The 20,667-nt window shown below is 41.0% G+C and overlaps 1 protein-coding gene across 1 annotated transcript; it reads right to left on the reverse strand.

Annotated features, from left to right (window-relative positions):
- Positions 1-29: 29 nt before the first annotated feature.
- Positions 30-20,302, reverse strand: LOC120045368 (putative palmitoyltransferase ZDHHC13). Its single transcript, XM_038990247.1, has 17 exons — positions 20,200-20,302; positions 17,218-17,435; positions 10,424-10,546; positions 10,159-10,236; positions 8,853-8,997; positions 8,655-8,719; positions 8,324-8,486; positions 7,668-7,793; positions 7,261-7,394; positions 6,760-6,860; positions 6,041-6,165; positions 5,786-5,848; positions 5,515-5,608; positions 5,151-5,234; positions 4,877-5,034; positions 2,869-2,966; positions 30-2,723 (listed from the first exon to the last, which is right to left on the reverse strand). The coding sequence occupies exons 1-17, from the start codon at positions 20,221-20,223 to the stop codon at positions 2,585-2,587; spliced, it is 1,938 nt and encodes a 645-aa protein (XP_038846175.1). The 5' UTR covers positions 20,224-20,302; the 3' UTR covers positions 30-2,584.
- Between the last annotated feature and the right edge of the window lie 365 nt (positions 20,303-20,667).

Here is a 20,667-nt window from a genome sequence, read left to right on the forward strand (position 1 = left end):
ATTTTCTTCAAATATAGAGCATTTTGAGCATTTTCACCATTAGCTTGTATACTACATTTCTTAAAACCTTGCCTTACCATTGTCGAGTCTCAGCTGGATTTGTACCCATAGGATTTTACGTCGCAGCATTTACCAACACACCAAACGATGGCGAGAGAAGCGATGTCTAGCTTGTATAAACTGCACATTCCTTTCTTGTGTTCAAGGCAATGGAAGAAACAGCACTGCTGCATTTGCATAAAAAGGACATTTTTGATCTAAGAGTCATCATATCAAAGCGAGCTGTACGTCAAACAACCTGGACCAGCACACACACCTGGTTACAATACAGACAGTCACCTATGAACGGTGTATAGGATGGGTAGACCTCAAATGGCATGAATCAATTATAACCAGATGATTCTCATCAAAATATATTGAAAGTGCAACACAATAGAACATAAGCGGACCTCAAAAGAAATAGGAAGCTTTGAGGCAAAAACATAAAGCGCCAAACAAAAGCCAACAAGCCGTTTAGCTTATAATCTCTCTCCACATTAAAAACAAATTAACATGAAAACAAGAGGGAAGGAAACACATAATTAAGTCATATTTCTGTTCTGTGTTAATGTGCTGCCTGGTGAAGACGGCTACACAAACATGCCTCCAGCTGTGTTTTTAATTCATTATTAATAGATTTCATCTGCGCTCATAAATATACCGGTGTAATTTAAATAAACAAGGCAACGCTAATTACCAAACACATTTGCGTTAATCTATCCAAAACTTATGTCTGGGCGCCCATGCGCAAGCTTTTTCTAATTAAAAGTGCATCAACTGCAGGAGGCTGATGAGGGTGTGTGTACATGGATTTAAACAATTTGTTTTACCTGCAATGAGATGGTGTGAAGTAAAGGAATGATGTCTTGACTGGTGTCTTTCTTTGGCTTCAATTAAAGAGGTCTTGGAATGCATCATTTGTTTCATTAAAACTGTCTCCTGTGGTGTGGATAACATAAGTAAAATTGGGAGCCTGACTTAGTACAGGCTTACCCAAATATGAAAATGAATACCAACATATCAATTATAAAAAAAGAGGTAAATAAGAGGATCATTACAGTTTTACTTACCATGTCTTCACATGGCTATGGAAGATCGATTGGAACACGAAGATACCACATCTCTCCATAAGCAGTCGTGGGGACATAAATCAAAGCTCACATACAGTATCGAACTCAAAAGGCTTTCTGACGCCATAGTAAAAACCAACTTGCAATGCTTTATTCTAATATCCAGTGCAGCGAGTTACAATGGCACATTACTTCATGTGGTTATGCAGAAAACAAGAAGAAGAAAAAAGCAACATAGCTTGGATGCTAATGTCCATCGCATGACATTTCAGGTCAAACATAATAAAACTGTCCAGTCTGATCAAAGCCACACCCTGTCGGACGTGCACACCATCAGTGTGACCTTCAACACAAAATGTAAACAGTGAATCAAATGCATCCCGTGACATTTTCACACGGAAATATCACTTGATTTCTATCCGTAGGAATGGTATTCCACGAGAACATTTTTCTTAGCATGACTTGAAGCCAAACGTTAGCATACAAAGTCCTAATATGATAACAAAAACATAACTAATGGAATAATAGGTCTTTCGTTTTGGTGACGATAACATAAGACAGTTGGTCATTAATCGAAATGACTGGAAATCTCAAGACAGTTGCGTTAAGGCTGAAAGAGAAGAGCATAGTTCGTAGGATGGTGGTTGGTGGTTGGATATTGGATTGTTGCGATATGGGTTGAGTTCCGATTCCTTGCCTTCTCTCAATAGTGGGCACTAGTTCACCCTTAATGGATGTAAAAGCACTCAATTTGTGTAACAGCTGCCAACAGTACACTGTCCACCATATTTCTTCCACCCGTTCATTCCTTCTAAATCCACAAGGGGGAGTGAACGAGTGCACACCTCTGGGAGAGGGAATCGGAAACAGCAATGGTGTGTGTCCACTGTCGAGAAAGGCTGGATAGAAAATGAGCATACTTAGGAGGTACAGTACCAGTATTAGAAAAACTGCTCGAGAGAAAATGTATGCACTGCATGCTCCAATAAAAAGAGTTCAGTGACTGACAAAGCAATGCTTTGCTTAAACTGTCTACGGTGTTGGTCCTTCAATCTAAAAACACTCACAGCCTCTTGCGAACACTGTAAAACAGACATTTAAAAGATCATTCTTTATAAAAAAAACACATTGATCAAAATATAACTATATTTATATTCATAAAAACACTGACTAACTTAATATACAATTTAAGCCATATTAAGGCTAATTTGACTTCACACAAATTATATTTCAAATTTTCCTTTTTTCCCCCTCATTAATATATACCAGCGTAAAGCAGCAGCAGTCTGTACAAAAAGCAAACGCATAAAAAAAAAAAAAAATCTGTACAACTTCTTCCATGCTATTTCCCTTTGTAGTGGTGTTTCTTCACAGGCTGTCCAAAATATACAAAAGATTAAAAAATAAACAAGATTAATCCGTTTGGTCCAGAACGACCGCGGACCCAGCCCTAGCTGCCCTCTGACCCCGTGGGGTCAGACGATGTCGGGGTGGCCGAACATCATGTGGTCTCGGCCGGGTGGGTACTGCTGGGTCCAGTCGACCATGGCGGGCTTGAACAGCCCACAGCAACGCAGCTGGAAGAACGACACCAGGTTACGCACCACACCCAAACTAGGGAGGGAGAGAAAAGAGAAGAATGGAGAAAGTGAAAGGGAAGCACTGGGCTACAATCCTAAATAGTGTGAGGGAACACTGCTTATTGCTTTTGTCACCAAGTAAACGGAATCGGCAGGTTAGCCTGATGAAGACCACTTACTTGTAAGGGTTCTGTCTGAGGGAGATGGATTGTGGGAGTTTCCTCTGACGAAGCATCAGGTTTGCCCTCTCTGCGGTGGTCAGGCCGTAGAACGCAATCTATTCAGACAGACACACGTCTAAGTAAAATAGAAATGCCACTATGCCTCCAAATTGTCACTTTGGCTTACAAGTCCCTGTCGTGAAAAAATTATGATAAAACAACGATAAATAATGCATCAGTTTAAATATTTCCTAAAAAAAGACAAAAGCAAATAGCAGTCCAGCTCTCCTCCCAGCCCGGCATCATTAAGGCAGTGAGAGACATCTCAGTGTGAGTGGGGCCCCAGCAGGGGGGACTGGCCCTGGGGAAGGCGCAGCAACAAGACGGCTTCAACACATCAATCATGAATAATACACGCAGCGTTTGATTCTGAGCAAATCAAAAGAAATACACAGCGAAAACAATGGCAGCTCGAGCAAAACGAGAAAAATCAAATAGTGTATGTAGCGCGAGTGCACATAGTAATGCATTAGTTCTTTAACAGCTCTGAGACAACAGCGGTTCAAGACGTTATTCAAATACAACATGCTTACAGTTGTAGCATTGGAGGTTTTATTGTAGCATCATATAGATACTACATAAACACACACACACACAGTAGAGGTCGACCGATTACCTTGGCAAGGAGCCAAGGTAAGGTGCTAGCTAGCATTAAACTTATCTTATAAAAAACAATCAATCTTAACATAATTACTAGTTAACTACACATGGTTGATGATTTTACTAGTTTAACTAGCTTGTCCTGCGTTGCATATAATCAATGCGGTGCCGGTTCATTTATCATCGAATCACAGCCTACTTCATCTTCGCCAAACGGGTGATGATTTAAAAAAAGCACAATTATTGCACCAATGTACCTAACCATAAACATCAATGCCTTTCTTAAAATCAATACACAAGTATATATTTTTTTAAACCTGCATATTTAGTTAAGAAATTCATGTTAGCAGGCAATATTAACTAGGGAAATTGTGTCACTTCTCTTGCGTTCTGTGCAAGCAGAGTCAGGGTACATGCAGCAGTTTGGGCCGCCTGGCTCGTTGCAAACGGTGTGAAGACCATTCCTTCCTAACAAAGACTAATTAATTTGCCAGAATTTTACATAATTATGACATAACATTGAATGTTGTGCAATGTAACAGCAATATTTAGACTTAGGGTGCCGCCCGTTCGATAAAATACGTAACAGTTCCATATTTCACTGAAAGAATAAACGTTTTGTTTTCGAAATTATAGTTTCCGGATTTGACCATATTAATGACATAAGGCTCGTATTTCTGTGTTTATATTATATCATAATTAAGTCTATGATTTGATATTTGATAGAGCAGTCTGACTGAGCGGTGGTAGGCAGCAGAATACTCGTAAGCATTCATTCAAACAGCAATTTCCTGAGTTTGCGAGCAGCTCTTAGCAATGCTCGAAGCACAGCGCTGTTCATGACTTCAAGCCTATAAACTCCCGAGATTAGGCTGGCAATACTATAGTGCCTATAAGAACATCCAATAGTCAAAGGTATATGAAATACAAATGGTAGAGAGAGAAATAGTCCTATAATTCCTATAATAACTATAACCTAAAACTTATTAACTGGGAATATTGAAGACTCATGTTAAAAGGAACCACCAGCTTTCATATGTTCTCATGCTCTGAGCAAGGAACTTAAACGTTAGCTTTTTTACATGGCACATATTGCACTTTCTTCTCCAACACTGTTTTTGCATTATTTAAACCAAATTGAACATGTTTCATTATTTATTTCAGACTAAATAGATTTTATTTATGTATTATATTAAGTTAAAATAAAAGTGTTCATTCAGTATTGTTGTAATTATTACAAATATATACAGTAAAAAAAAAAATTGGCCGATTAATCGGTATCGGCATTTTTTGGTCCTCTAATAATCGCTATCGGCGTTTAAAAATCATAAAATCGGTCGACCTCTAAAAACACACACACAGTTACCTGGTAGAGCTGTATGACCAGTAGTATGGAAGCCCAGGCGGTATGGAAGAAAGCTAGACAGAAGATGCCCAGTACCCAGGAAGAACAGCCCACCAGGGCAGAGATAACACCCCACACACCCTCCTCCTGGTAGTGCAGCGGACAGTGCTTTGACCAGTCTGGAAACACATACGAGAATGTCAGGCAAGAAGATAATGCATTTACTTAAGAATGTACACAAATAAAGTACAATAAAGTACTATTGTCTACGTGACTAATTGAGACTGTCACTCACACATGAGACATCCGTAGAACATCCACGCTCCCATCAGGCAGAGAGAGAGCAGGAAGAGAACAAAGAAGTGGTGATTCCTGGCACCTGAAGAAAGTAAGGATGGGTGGCAGAAAGACCGAAACTTTGTCATTAAAACGTAAAACACTGGTGCTGACAACGTGGCTAATGCTGGCTGTGTATCTGAGTCAGCTAATCTTAGAATACTGTATTTCCAAGTGTTCAAATACTAGTTGACTGCCACTACAATGATTGTATTCCACTACACAAACCTATTAGTGCGTATTGAGGCTTAGTGTAGATTATCCTACAAACTATATCTATAATATACAGTAGACAAATATATAAGCTCTGTGGTTTTAGTTACCTATGCAGCCATTGATCCAGATGGAGTGATGATCCTGTTTTGCCACGCAGGCGTCACAGGAGAAGCAGTGATTGGCCCTCATTGGCTTCTTCATCTGCATAACCAAAAAACAACAACCAATCAACATTTCTTCATATAACCACATTTCCTAACATGTGAAAGCTTGAGCAAACATATTTGTTAATTGGAAGTCTTCAGTATCCCGCTAATGGCTATGGTTTGAGTAAATGTGTTGGAATGTGACCGGTCTACTTTGGTCCTTGTGGCTTACCATACAGGAAGTGCAGAAGATCCTGGGGTCCAAGCAGCCCGCCTCTGCCAGCAACACCACATTCTGTTGGAGACACAGAAGACCAACCAAATCAAATCACATCCATGTCATTGAAGTAGATTGGCAGCCATGTCACATGCCAACTACCCCTCGAGCCTGACCAGGGTAAATGTTGTGACCTGTCCATAATGTTTTTATAGCTGTCTTTAAAAAACAGTGATGGAACAACGCCTCTCCCGATGTCCTGCTCCTTACCATCTTTTTCTCTTCCTCAGTTGCCTTGACGATGCCGGGGTCAGTCCTACAGGAGCGGAGGTAGTAGTAGAGCAGAGCTGTGGCGTTGAAAGTGAACAACACCTGTACCGTGGCACTGGGACCATGTAGGGAGACGGGTTAAGGACATAACGTCATGAAGTCATGTTCTACCTGATAATTCAATTGCACCCACCTAGTGTCCCAGGACTAAATAAGTCCCTGATTAGAGGGTATGAACGGAAAAAAACACAACGGACAGGTCCAGATTTGAATTTTATGGGTATGAAACACAGTATATTGCATTAACTACTTTAACACTTAAACCATGATACTGGACCGAGATGTACTTGGCGCAAAAGCGCAGCGAGTGCTGCAGCCTCTCAAGCACATATTGTCCAGAGCGGCATGGGTAGAAAATACCACCCGAACCCTATACTTTCGTGCCGTCTCCCCTGTATACACTGTACCCCGCCTACCTGCCATATGATCAAATATGCAAGGAGGAAGGAGCTCCGGTTCTCCTTAAGAGACGGACTTGGTTAGGCTGGACTAGAATGGGCTGGATTGAACTAGACCGAGATGGACTAGGACAGTCAATGACAGGGGAGCTGTTTAAGTGTTGATTCAGTACAGTGTTAGATGCTGGGCAAATACAGAATGTAGAGTGCTGTGCTGGGTTGGAGTGCGAGTGTCAGTAGAGGCCCTGTGTTAAAGGATATCAGGCAGGAACCACAGGCACCAGGTGACCAGCATCCAGAAGACTGACGCCATGAGAGCTGTAGCAGGAACCAGCGACTGCAGGGCCTGGCTCGCCAACTGCCTGTAAGTGCGCACACACACACTTATTGTATACGTTATAACAGCGTTTCAACTCACAGAAGTCTTGTGTGAAAATGAAAAATGAGTTGTGCCATAAATGCTCCTAGAGAGTACATTTTCTACTTAATGAGCAGCCGTGTCAGCAAACGATTGCCCGGGGAGATTTGACGGAACCAAGCGCGGACAGTATGAATAAAAGCAGGCTACTAGTCAGGATTAGAGCGCCATCTTGCGGGAGGTCCCTAGTAATACCAACAGAGCTCTAGACATGGGGTGCTCCGCGGATCTCTCAATGCGTCGCAGTTGAAGAACACTCATAACAGCTGATCAACCCTAACCGCTGTGATGGCGTGTGCTCTCGTCTACTGGATTGACCACGGGCGGCCAATGTGCTTTCTCACCGTTGGGCCAGGTTGACCACAGCCATCACACAGGCCAGCAGAACCCCTTTTAGCAGCCAGGATTCTGAGCTCAAGTCAGCTATCGCTCCCAAACTGCCCAGCACAGCAACGCTGAACATAAACTGAAGACACACCTAAAGAGAGAGACAAGGGCAGAGAGAAATAATCACGTAAATAATCTTTAAAAAGAGAAATGCTAATATTCATTTCAACCACAATGCGAGAAACACTGCAGCGTTGGGATCTCTATTTTAAGCAGAGGTTAATTATTGTTCTCCCTTATGCTGGAAAAATGGGTTAATAACATCTCTCACAGACATTTGTTGAGTATATGAAAGTGTAGTGCCCCACACCCTGTGTGTTGAAGTAACATAGGCAGAGGAAAAATGTGTTTGTGGTGTCCATACCCTGTATCGGTTAACTAGGCGCAGGCAGCGGGAGCTGGAGCGTATCCTCTCCTGCTTGATGTGGTTGAGCATGTGGATGAGCAGGGGGCTGTGCACCTGATGGGCCAGGTCTATGGGAGTGTGACCCTGAGAAGACAAACACAACACAGTCCCATCATCACACTCACAATCCTTAGTTAACCTCACACACTATAGTCACTACGACCATCGCTCATCCATATTTTTTATATGTACATATTCATCCCTTTACATTTGTGTGTATAAGGTAGTTGTTGTGAATTTGTTAGATTACTTGTTAGATATTACCACATTGTCGGAACTAGAAGCACAAGCATTTCGCTACACTCGCATTAACATCTGCTAACCATGTATATGTGACCAATAAAATGTGATTTGATTTACTATAGCAAATAAATATGCACATGTCCATCTTTCAAATAGGCCAACACATGCATCTCAGAGCCTTATATGTTAGTAACATCCTGAGTATGATGCATGCATCGATTTAGTCTATGAATTGATAACCCCCCCCAACCCGAGGTGTGTAACTGTGTGTGAAGACAACCCATCGCTATATGGCAGCCATAGTGTCCTCCAGGAGCTCACATTTACGATAGGATTAATTAGTGTGTGTGTGTGTGTGATCAGGTTCTCACGTTGGCGTTCTCGGCATCCACGCTAGCCCCGGCCTCCAGCAGGATGTGGGCGGCGTCTACGTTTCCCGCCAGCACGGCACAGTGCAGCGGAGAGTTCCTGTTCACTTTGTCCACCGCACTCACCGACGCATTGCATTTCATCAGGAAGTTAGTGGGCTCGGGCCTGCATTCAATTATTGGTTTATCGATTTCAGATCGCCCCACCCTAACCATGACCTTTCTTAGTAGTACATTACCAAAACAGCCTAATAGGCCAGTTATTGAGGACATATGTTATTGTAAGAATACATGGAAAAGAAACAAATAATCATTGGGTTGCAGGGAAACGTACCCAATGATTTTCTGTGCTGCCAACATCAGGGGTGTCTGCCCATTTGAGTCAGGAAGGTCAACTTCCTACAACAGAAAAAAAAATAACTAAACACTTGTTAGACTGAAGGGAGAATAAAAGAGAAAGTAAGGATGAGAAAGCACAAGAATGAGTGTGGCTGAGAGAGAAAAAGAGAGCAAGAGAGAAAGAGAGTCTCACCTGTCCCTTGGCCATGAGGTAGGCTGCTATGGGCATGTGTTGGAAGAGGATTGCCAGATGCAGGCTGCGGTAGCCCTCCCCGTCGGCCATAGATGGGTCGGCTCCGTACCGCAGCAGCTGGATCACCATGGAGAGGTGGCCCTGCCTGTCCACAGACAACCAAACATAAAATCACCAAACCATATTTATATGTACCCCATAACACAATTCATAACTCTGATTGAAAACCTTCTTAGCGCTATGTAGGTACAGATCCGGTGAAATATATTGGCACCCTTACACTTTTTCAATGGAGCAGAATGTTCTTTTTTTTTTTTTTTTTTTTTTTTTAAGTGGTTGAATGGCTATTTTTACCCTGTAAGCACCTGCAACTTACCATGATGAGATAAATAAAGCACCACGGTATGAGTCACAATACCCATAAAACCTTGGAGTCAAACAGGGAAATGGTTCCAATCTTTTTTCCAACATTCATTTTTCCCGTAGGGGATTTTAGAAACACTTAAAAGGGTCGTGTTTCGTGTAGGCTTACCCTGGCTTGACGTTTTGATAACCATGTAAATCTCTCTAGGACAAGGTGACTTATCAATATATTCACTTGTATTTTACCCCCCCCCCCAAAATGAAACGCTAATTAGTTGCTAATGTGGCTATCATAAAGGACTATAAATGCAATGATCTGGACGAGACTGCCGAATTGAGGCAAAGGTAAGAATCTCTGGATTAACAATCTAATGTTAGCTAAATGTAGTAATGAATAAATGGACAATTCTGTGAACAGTCTTGTGCAAGTTTTAAATTGACAATACCTGTTTGCAAAGGTGTCAGCTAGAGATGACGTGCAGGAGCTTGCAGGGATTTGTAGTCTTGCATGATGTCTACTTTGATGCTAATTAGCATTTTTTAATCTGAGAGTAAATAGAGGCAAATACATTTATAAAAGTCCCCTTGTCCGAGAGAGATTCACACGGTTATCAAAACGTCACGCCAGGGTAAGCCCTTATTTTAAGCTCTTCTAAAAATCCCCTATAAAAAAAATGATTGGAACCATTTCCCTGTTTGGCTCTATTACACAGTAAATGAGAACTTGCCTCCAACCAAATTCATTTGAATAATTTAGTCCAGGCCATTTTTTAGTTTGAAGTGAATCAAACAAATACACTTGTGAACAACGCAAGTTTTCCATTTAAAACGTATCTGAGAAGAAATAGTAAATCACGTAAGGGTGCCAATATATTTGACCGAAACTGTAAGGGTGGATAGAGAGGGAGAGAGGGGTGACCTTGCCTACCAACAAAGCAATTACCTTATGGCCCAATGCAGGGGTGTGGAGTTCAGGTCACCACCTAGCTGGTCTATGACGGCCCCTTTGGTTATATAATACCTATGAAAGAGCATTGAACGGACATATTAAAAATACACCTACCAATATCTTTGCACAGCAATCTTCCGCTTAGCATGGGCTCCTCTTTGGGAATGACATTGGATTGTTGTTTGTAAGAAAAAAACTCTACATTCAAAATCTAAATCTAAATTCCTAATCAGACACGTGTTTGATGTAGAGTCCTTACTTGACCACCTCTGCGCGGTTGTTAATGGCTGCCCAGTGTAAGAGGGAGACATTCTCCTTGTCAGGCTGCCTCACATCGTAACCGGCCTCCACCAGTTCCTTACATCGGTCCAGTATACCAAACCTAGAATCCAAGCACGGGGGAAAAGATATTGAAAATCGATCCACTCGCCCATAGAATACATCTTTCTATCCATCTATCTATCTCTGGTAAAATATTCTGGAAGGTGTACTGGAATATAAGCATGAATCAAAAGGAAAATCTGGTACACTAAATGAGGTTACCATTTTTCCAACTAGTGGTAAACTACAAGATTCTGTCATGTCATATCTATGTACTGACACTAGGGGTAAGTATTTAGTCATGTTCATAAATTGATGCCATGGCTTTTCTGCATTTGGTCAGAAAAGTTATGCTAGTTATTAGCATGCATGACTACATGGTTACATGGTCTGGTTGGAGAACAGAGATGTTGAGTTTGAGAGAGAAGTTGCCGGAAGGATGCAGGATTTTCACAGGAACAAAACCGAGCACGTGGTCCCGTGCGGCTCAGTTTGTAGAGCATGGTGCTTGCAACACCAGGGTCGTGGGTTCGATTCCCATGGGGGACCAGTATGGGGGGGAAAGTATGAAAATGTATGCACTCACCCCTGTAAGTCGCTCTGATTAAATGCATCTGATAAATGACTAAAATGTTGGCACCAACCAGAATTTAAGGAACACCAGAAATATTGATAGATTTGATTCCGATTTAGCTTAGAATTACATTGATAAGGCATATGCATCCCTGAGTAAGCCATCTATCAATTTTCAATTTTTCCTGTGCCATCCACATTTGTGCATAGCCAAGGTAACATGACTAAAGAAAATTGTTTGTTATCAAACCAAAAATTCACGGCTCGCTAGTAGTTTAAAACAGCCCGCAACATGGTTAATAAAATTCTATCAAATGTGCACCAACTCGCGTAGAAAGGGAAGAAGGTACAGTAGCTCCGGTAATATAGAGCATAACTTTTGAGTGGTTTGGGCTAGAAACTCACGGTTTTAAGTGATGTAAAAGCTCAAGCACGACTGTCACGGTGCTCCGTTTTTCCTCTTTGGCAGTGGAACTCAAGAGACCGCGTGACAGCGAAGTCAGACTGGCCCGTTTGGTCTTACAAACAAAATAAAAAAGTATCCACTTCGCGCAACCGCTCCAATAATTAAACAACAAAAGAAGAAACCCCATCACTCTCTGCACACCCCACTCATCATCACGGCTAAATAACATTTTAAAAACTGATGGATGCGCAGAAACAACAGACGGAGAAAAGCAGCTGAGTAGCCAGTGTGGTTAAGGGATGAATCTGGCTGCTCGAACAGCTGTCACACGTGATAATTTATGGAGAACTCATTCTGAATGACATCACTCTGAACTCGGTTTGATATTCTATTTGTAGAACGCATAGGGTTGCATTCTGTGCTCAGTCATTCATTTTGATATGAGAAACACCATTATTTGTTGGTATCAAGGAGGGGATTCGATTAAGCCGGCCCGGGCTGGCGTAGTTTGCACCGAGTGAAAAGTGACTGCATTTGTTTGGGAACCGGGCAGCCTGCCATGAGCCGGGTGCCCTATTCTGGCCAACGGCAAAGTCGGCTTAAAACAAAAGTGATGTAGGTTAAGCACTAGTATTCTGTGTAGTTTTCACATGCAAAAGTGATTGCTTTTGATTTTTTTTTAACTATCTGCCTTCCAAATAAAAACTACACTGAACAAAAAGATAAATGCACCATGTAAAGTGTTGGTCCCATGTTTCAGGTGTTGAAATAAAAGATCCCAGAATGTTCCATATACGCACAAATAACTTACGCACAAATGTGTTTACATCCCTGTTAGTGAGAATTTCTCCTTTGCCTAGATAATCCATTCACCTTACAGGTGTGATATTTCAAGAAGCTGATTAAACAGTGTAATTATTATACATGTGCACCTTGGTGCTGGGGACAAAAGGCCACTCTAAAATGTTCAGTTTTATCACACAACAAAGTTATGAGGGAGTGTGCAATTGGGATGCTGCCTGCAGGAATGTTCACCAGAGCTGTTGCCAGATAATTTAATGTTAATTACTCTACCATAAGCCGCCGCCAATGACATTTTAGAGAATTTGGTAGTACGTCCAACCGGCCTCACAACCGGCAACCACGTGTATGGCATCTTGTGGGCGAGCGGTTTGCTGATGTCAATGTTGTGAACAGAGTGCCCCATGGTGAAAGTGGGGTTTATGGTAGAAAATCGTGCAATCGAATAAGGTTTCTCAGTCCTGTCTCATCTGTGTCTGTGGGACTGAGTTGGGCCTCTGGGGCTTGGCACTGGCAATTGATTTATGATGACTTGGTGATAAAACCTGCATTCCATAGAATGAGTTGGTGTTTGTATACTGTGACGTACCAGGGAGATGTCTCTGGTGTGGACGGCTGATGGGAGGAACCTCGTCTTAGGGGCCAAACCCTGGTTTCTACACAATTGGAAGAGTCTTCACAGTAAACGCTATCTAGCTGGGTGAATACTCCTTTCTCACATACAAATCCTAACCTTTTGACCCATTTCAGACATCTGCAGTTTGTCACGTATTCAGGAGGATGTGTCTTAACTATAAAGATACTGTGGCTCAGTTCTGCTCGTTGGCCTCTCAGCGAACACTTAAGCGTGGTCATTGACCAGCTTCATTATTGCAATAATTAAAACGATATTAAAGAATGATTGTTTGAAGAAATAAAGTCTCTGTCGCTTGGTTAGAATTTCCACCACAGGTTATGGTATGGGCAGGCATAAGCTACGGACAACAAACTCAATTGCATTTTAAAAATCAATGGTAATTTGAATACACAGACGATGAGATCCTGAGGCCTGAGATCCTGATATCACTGTGACGAGATCCTGAGGCCCATTGTCGTGCCATTCACCAAAGATTAAGATAGGCAAAAGAACACTGATACTGGACAGAGGAACTCTGCCTAGAAGGCCAGCATCCCGGAGTCACCTCTTCAACTGTTGACGTTGAGACTTGGGTTTTGCGGGTACTATTTAATGAAGCTGCCAGTTGAGACTTGTGAGGCATCTGTTTCTCAAACTAGACACTAATGTACTTGTCCTCTTGCTCAGTTGTGCACCGAGGCCTCCCACTCTTTCTATTCTGGTTAGAGCCAGTTTGCACTGTTCTGTGAAGGGAGTAGTACACAGCGTTGTACCAGATCTTCAGTTTCTTGGCAATTTCTCGCATGGAATAGCCTTCAGTTCTTCGTTTCTGGCCATTTTGAGACTGTAAATCGAACCCACAAATGCTGATGCTCCAGATACTCAACTAGTCGAAGGCCATTTTTATTGCAACAGTTTTCAACTGTGCTAACAATTCCAAAAGGGTTTTCAAATAAACAATTAGCCTTTGAAATGATAAACTTGGATTAGCTAACACAACATGGCATTGGAACACATGAGTGATGGTTGCTGATAATGGGCCTCTGGAATATCTACGTATGCGTACATCAAAAATCAGCTACAATAGCCATTTAGAAAATGAATGTCTACACTGTATTTCTGATCAATTTGATGTTATTTTAAAAGACAACATTTTTGACTTTTCTTTCAAAAACAAGGACATTTCTAAGTGACCCCAAACCTTTAAATGGTAGTGTATATTTTATGGAAAAGTGATGTATGTTATCTGAACTATGCATCACGCTGCCTTGTTGACAACATGACTGAGTGCCACAGATTACTGTACGATTATTTCTTATTTCAAACAAGGTCTAGATTATGAACGACTCTTCACGGAATGCATTGCCTGACTAAACAGCCATCACGAGCACATCAGAGGCAGCTGCCTATAGACATAGATTAGGGATCACTGGCCACTTTAACAATGTTGCGTATCTAGCATTACTCGTCTCATATGTATAAACCACAAACCACACTATTCTACGGTATCTTTGTCACTTTTAAATTGTGTTTACATATTGCATCACCCATTTCAAATGTATATACTGTATTGTATTCTATACTACACCACTGAATGTTAAACAGCCATCTCCAGCACAACAGAGGCTGCTGCCTATAGACAGATTAGGAATCACTGGCCATTAAGGAAATGAAACACTAGCCACTTTGATAAATGTCTCCGTATCTTGCATTACTCTATACTATTCTACGGTATCGTAGTCACTTTAATCGTTTGTAAATATTACGTCACCCATCTCATATGTAAACTCAGCAAAAAAAGAAACGTCCCTTTTTCAGGACCCTGTCTTTCAAAGATCATTCGTAAAAATCCAAATAACTTCACAGATCTTCATTGTAAAGGGTTTAAACACTGTTTCCCATGCTTGTTCAATGAACCATAAACAATTAACATGCACCTGTGGAACGATCATTAAGACACTAACAGCTTACAGACGGTAGGCAATTAAGGTCAAAGTTATGAAAACTTAGGACACTAAAGAGGCCTTTCTACTGACTCTGAAAAACACCAAAAGAAAAATTGCCCAGGGTCCCTGCTCATCTGCGTGAATGTGACTTAGGCATGCTGCAAGGAGGCATGAGGACTGCAGATGTGGCCAGGGCAATAAATTGCAATGTCCGTACTGTGAGACGCCTAAGACAGCGCTACAGGGACACAGGGCGGGCAGCTGATCGTCCTCGCAGTGGCAGACCACATGTAACAACACTTGCACAAAATCGGTACATCCCAACATCACACCTGCGGGACAGGTACAGGATGGCAACAACAACTGCCCGAGTTACACCAGGAACGCACAATCCCTCCATCAGTGCTCAGGTTGTCCGCAATAAGCAGAGAGAGGCTGGACTGGGGGCTTGTAGGCCTGTTGTAAGGCAGGTCCTCACCAGATATCACCAGCAACAATGTCATCTATGGACACAAACCCACCGTCGCTGGACCAGACAGGACTAGCAAAAAGTTTCACCCCCCCAGCAATAAGACTGCTGAACAGTTAATCAAATGGCATTTTTGTTCCACTGCTGCTACTTGCTGTTTATTATCTATTCATAGTCACTTTACCCCTTACTTACATGTACATATTACCTACTAACCAGTAACCCCACACATTGACTCGGTACCAGTACCCCCCTGTATATAGCCTCATGTTATTTTTTTTATTTGTTTCAAACTTTAGTTTATTTCGGAAATATTTTCTTAACTCTTATTTTTCTTACAACTGCATTGTTGGTTAAGGGCTTGTAAGTAAGCATTTCACAGTAAGATCTACACTGGTTGTATTCAGCGCATGTGACTAATACATTTGTATTTAATTTGTTAAGCACATATTTACTCCTGTGCTTATTTAAGCTTGCCATAACAAAGGGGTTGAATACTTATTGAATCAAGACATTTCAGCTTTTCCTTTTTATTCTAAAAACATCATTCCACTTTGAAATTATGGGGGATTGTGTGTAGGCCAGTTACAAAAAAAAACTCAATGCAATCAATTTTAGATTCAGGTTGTAACCCAACAAAATTTGGAAAAAGTCAAGGGGTATGAATACTTTCTGAAGGCACTGTTGATGGGAGGGCATACAGGCTGTCGACTATTAACGCGTCATTTGTCTAAATGAGTAACGGTGTTTGAGCACTGCACAAGTTAATGGAAACCGCTGATGATTGAAATGACATCCACCCTGTATTCAAGAGCATGTGTCTCAAACGATAGCGGGCACAACACACAACCCTCAGATGATGTAAAGTAGGGTCTAAGCTACATGTTTACTCATTTTTTAAAATAATTATCTTAAAAAGGTTAATAAATGCCATAATTGTTATAATCCCCTCCCATTTATTTATTATAAAATAATGACAATCCTGTTTGGAAGCTTTTAAATTACAGCAAACTGTCTTTTCCAGTGATGAAGACATATCTCATGGTATGGTATGCAAAATGGATAAACTGAGCACCTTCATCTCCTGAATGTTTTGTCATTCAGGTCTAAAAAGTCACTTTCTGACCACTTCTTCCATCGGCAAACATGTATGGAAAGTTTTGTTTAAATCAGAAAAGGTATGTTGTCAAAAAGTGATTGAATTAAAAATGGATTTACCCTGAAGTTAATCCTGCGCCTCCTCCAATGCATATATGTGTTCTGTGGGTTATTACACACAGACGTGACGTAAGCTGAGGAAAAATGTAGTTAGCTGAGGCAAGCGAGTGTTAATGTTAGTTTGCCAACTTAAATGCTAACGTAGTTAGCTAGCTAAAGTCAGCTAATATCAGCTAGCTAACGTTAATAACTTCCGTGTGTAATAATTTGGCCTGTAGAAAACATACATGCAACTATAATTTGCATTATCAACTATAATTACAGCACAATTTTGAATACAGGTTGCACTCCAAAATTCCCAGTAAGGAAACAAGTTTGTTGCCTGGAGTGCATGCTGACAGTCTCCAGAGAAGGTAGTGATCACACAGGGAGAAGATCTGTTTGCGTGCGTCACCTCACCCCCAATAGTTTTCTTTACAGATCTACACGATTCACGTAGATGAATATCGCCAAAGAGTGACGAGTTTGCAATCCCTGAAAGCTATTCAGTCCTCAGTATTGCCATTTGACCCGAATGCAAAGTGTTATTCTTACTAATCTGATCACTACTGCTTTGTGGATCTCCAGGGATGATTTCAAATGAAAATATATTACCCATATTGTGCACTACTTTTGATCTGAGCTATGGGGTTGGGAGCAGAATAATCGCACTGTGTGGGCATTAATAGGGTTTAATATGAGACACAACAGTGGTGAATCTTACTGTGTTGCTTTGACAATGTCCCAGCTGCTGCTGTCATCCATATGCGACCGTTTCTTGGGCTGCTGAGTGGGGTCTATCTGGTCAGCTCGTGGGCCAAATTGGCCATGGAAAGCAGGCATGAACCCGTGCGCCAAACCAGCGCCGTGACCCCCGAATCCATGCACCGCAGGCCCATGCGAGTGACCCCCGTGGCCTTGGCAACTGTCATGGTTGTGAACCTGTCAAATACACAAAAAGAGAGAATGGGTACATTATCAACTATAGATCAATTTTGGTGAGTTTGCCTGACTTGCAAATAGATGGTACGCAGTGATTGACATTAAGGGTTGGCCTACTGCCTCGGGCAATTGAACTGAGCAGTCATGCAAGTTGAGCCTGCTCTGAGGTTGACCCATTGGGCAGGTGATAAAAAAAAAAAAAAAGGACAAAATTATGAAAACAACCAAACTGCAAAGAATTCCAGTAGCCTGATCTTTCTGGCTCCTCCCCATTATTTAAGTAAAAGACAGACAATTTATGGCATTTAGGCAATTATGTGGTAATGGAATTGCGGTGAGACTCAAATGTATGCCAAACAAAAAACATTGATTTCAAAGTTTAACAAACCATAAAAACTCCATGTACAAGGACTACTTTGAACAACATACACCGAAGATTTTACAAAAACCCATTTAATGCAAGTACTGTGCTAACAGAATTTCGGTAAAATCTCCCTCAGTTTTTTATCTGTCCACATTTTCCAAAAATTCAGTTAAATCCCCAAATTAAGATTCAACAATGTTTGCAGAATGAAATGGGGCACCAGCTATGACACATCTATTATTTTGGTTAACTACAGTAAGTGGATTTATACCCAGTAACGGAATTGCGATAACAGAATTTAATCATGGATCCCTGATCTGTACTCCACAGAAATGCATAATTATGGATATGAATGTCATTCTCTTCATGGTAATGTATCCTAAATAGGTACACAAAAGGTATAAATATGCAATATCCTCCTTTGCATATGTGGGTATTATTCTACACACTGGCAATTATGTTAATGAGCTTTGCCCCCAAACAAGACCAAATAGGTTGGTCCAGCAAAATCTGAACCAATTATAGATGTTTATTTTTCCCACGTTTGGACATCAAAGTACAGCACAATTTAGCACAGTATAGTTCAGTAATAGAGTATAGTACATTAATTTACTCAACTCATGTGCTCTACTGTGTACTGTACTATACTTTTCTTTAAAAAGTGACTAAGAAGCACTCATCATTTCAAATATAATATGTCGTATTAGACAGCATATAAACACTAAATAGGTCAGGAACCAGATAGATAGCCTAAGAAGGAACGAAGATTAATTATTTAGGCTATATTTTTGGCCTATTGCAATTATTTCAAGGCTATAGCCTACAGAGTGCGACACACTAGGCTGGCAGGAACATGATATTTTGGTACGCAATTTATTTTTGTAATAATTTACTTATTAAACTTGCATTTGGAATTTCTTGTAAAAAATAATTCTTACATAATCAAAATATGTTGTAGACAAAATAATGAAAAGGGCTGTGTGGTAGCTTCAATAATGACACAGACTTGTAGTTTTTTTAATGGACAACTTGGCCTTGACTCGACCCATTCTTCCTGGGACTCGACTTGAGAGACGGACCTAGTGACTCGAAAAATAGTTACAATGGCTGGGTATAATTTGTGTTACGTTCCAACAGGAATTTGTTACAAAAACTTCGCAAATAACAAGGTTGCCAACAAACAATGCATAAAAAGTTGTATAGCAGCATAATAAAATACCAGGTAGGGAGTGGGCTATTTAATTACGTTTTTCACTCACCATGTTTATTCCGAAAAATGTCTGTCCTCACTCTGGTAGCCTATGGACAAATATTAAAACTTCTTCGAGATCAGTGTCCCGTCCACAGGACGGTTAAGCTAACGTAGGCTAATGCAATTAGCATGAGGTTGTAAGTAACAAGAACATTTCCCAGGACATAGACATATCTGATATTGGCAGAAAGCTTAAATTCTTGTGAATCTAACTGCACTGTCCAATTTACAGTAGCTATTACAGTGAAAGAATACCACGCTATTGTTTGAGTGCGCACAATGTTGAACATGTTGTTATTAATAAACAAATTAGGCACATTTGGGCAGTCTTGAAATAAAACATAACATAAATGTAATGGTTCATTGGATCAGTCAAAAAAGTGTACATACACTGTTGCCATCTAGCGGCCAAAACCTAAATTACACCTGGGCTGGAATAATACATTATGGCCTTTTTCTTGCATTTCAAAGATGGTACAAAAAAAATACAAAAGAACAGTTTTTTTTTTTCTTTGGATGATCTTTTACCAGATCTATTCTGTTATATTCGCCTACATTTCCACAAACGTTAAAGTGTTTCCTTTCAAATGGTACCAAGAATATGCATATCCTTGCTTCAGGGCCTGAGATACAGGCAGTTAGATTTGGGTATGTTAGTTTAGGCGAAAATTGAAAAAAAGGGGCGGAACCTTAAGAGGTTTTTACCAGCTACGTGGTGAGTTGATGCCTATTCGGCAGTTAGTTAACTAGGTGAATTACAGCTTTGTTAGGACGTTAGCTACCTAATACAGTTTCCCAGTTCTACGACACACACATACAGCTACCTAACCAACCTAGCTACAGTAGCTATACTGAATAACGTCAGCTGCATAGACGATGACAGTTGTCTGAAATGTTGTTGGTAATCTGACATTACATACCTACTGATCAGTGCTAGTTTAGTTATTAGCTACCTATCTGCCTTGGCGTGCATGACTGCTACCTCTTCTCAATGGCATTTCCCCAAACTTGCTGCCAGTTCATGAAGCGTCTAACCTTAGGCTAACTAGCTATCTAGCTAGATATGCTGGCTATTTTAGCACCGCTCTAAATAGAGAGCAAGTATTCCCTTCCTCTTCAATCAAGAATCACTGTAAAGTTAAACTTACGCCGTTATCTCCCTTCCAATCCATTGTACAGCCAGAAATGTGACGAGAGGACAACGAAAATCGTTTAATTTTGCGCGAACTCCCTTCGGCCTCAACTTCCTTCTTCTTCTTCTTCAGTGATTTTATATGGCGCTTGGCAACCAACTTTAAGGTGCATTACCTCCGCCAACTGGACTGGAGTGTGGACAAAAGACAGTGGATGTCTAAATCCTACCCAATAATGTTGAGTCTTTGCCCGACAAAGTGATGTTAGGATATATACTGTAACGACCCTGGGCGCGCTTATAAACCCAGGGTCGTTACAATACGTTGTCCTGTACGAGCTTTTCTGCCGAATACATTACGTTGTTATAGGTGTCAAGCTTATGGGCATGTGACAGCAGTGTGTAGGAGGGAGGTTCTTAGGTGTGAGAAGTGTGCAAAGGTCATGAGACAAAGGAATGTGTAGCATTGGGGAAAGCATTGATA

Source organism: Salvelinus namaycush, chromosome 1, assembly GCF_016432855.1.
Source record: "Salvelinus namaycush isolate Seneca chromosome 1, SaNama_1.0, whole genome shotgun sequence".
Taxonomy (NCBI): domain Eukaryota; kingdom Metazoa; phylum Chordata; class Actinopteri; order Salmoniformes; family Salmonidae; genus Salvelinus; species Salvelinus namaycush.

Coding starts and splice junctions, on each gene's coding strand:
- LOC120045368 (XM_038990247.1), bottom strand. CDS start 20,223: ATGGATTGGAAGGGAGATAACGGC. Junction 17,436..20,199: donor ATTGGAAGGGAGATAACGGC/GTAAGTTTAACT, acceptor TGTATTTGACAG/GTTCACAACCATGACAGTTG. Junction 7,395..7,667: donor GCCTAGTTAACCGATACAGG/GTATGGACACCA, acceptor CTCTCTCTTTAG/GTGTGTCTTCAGTTTATGTT.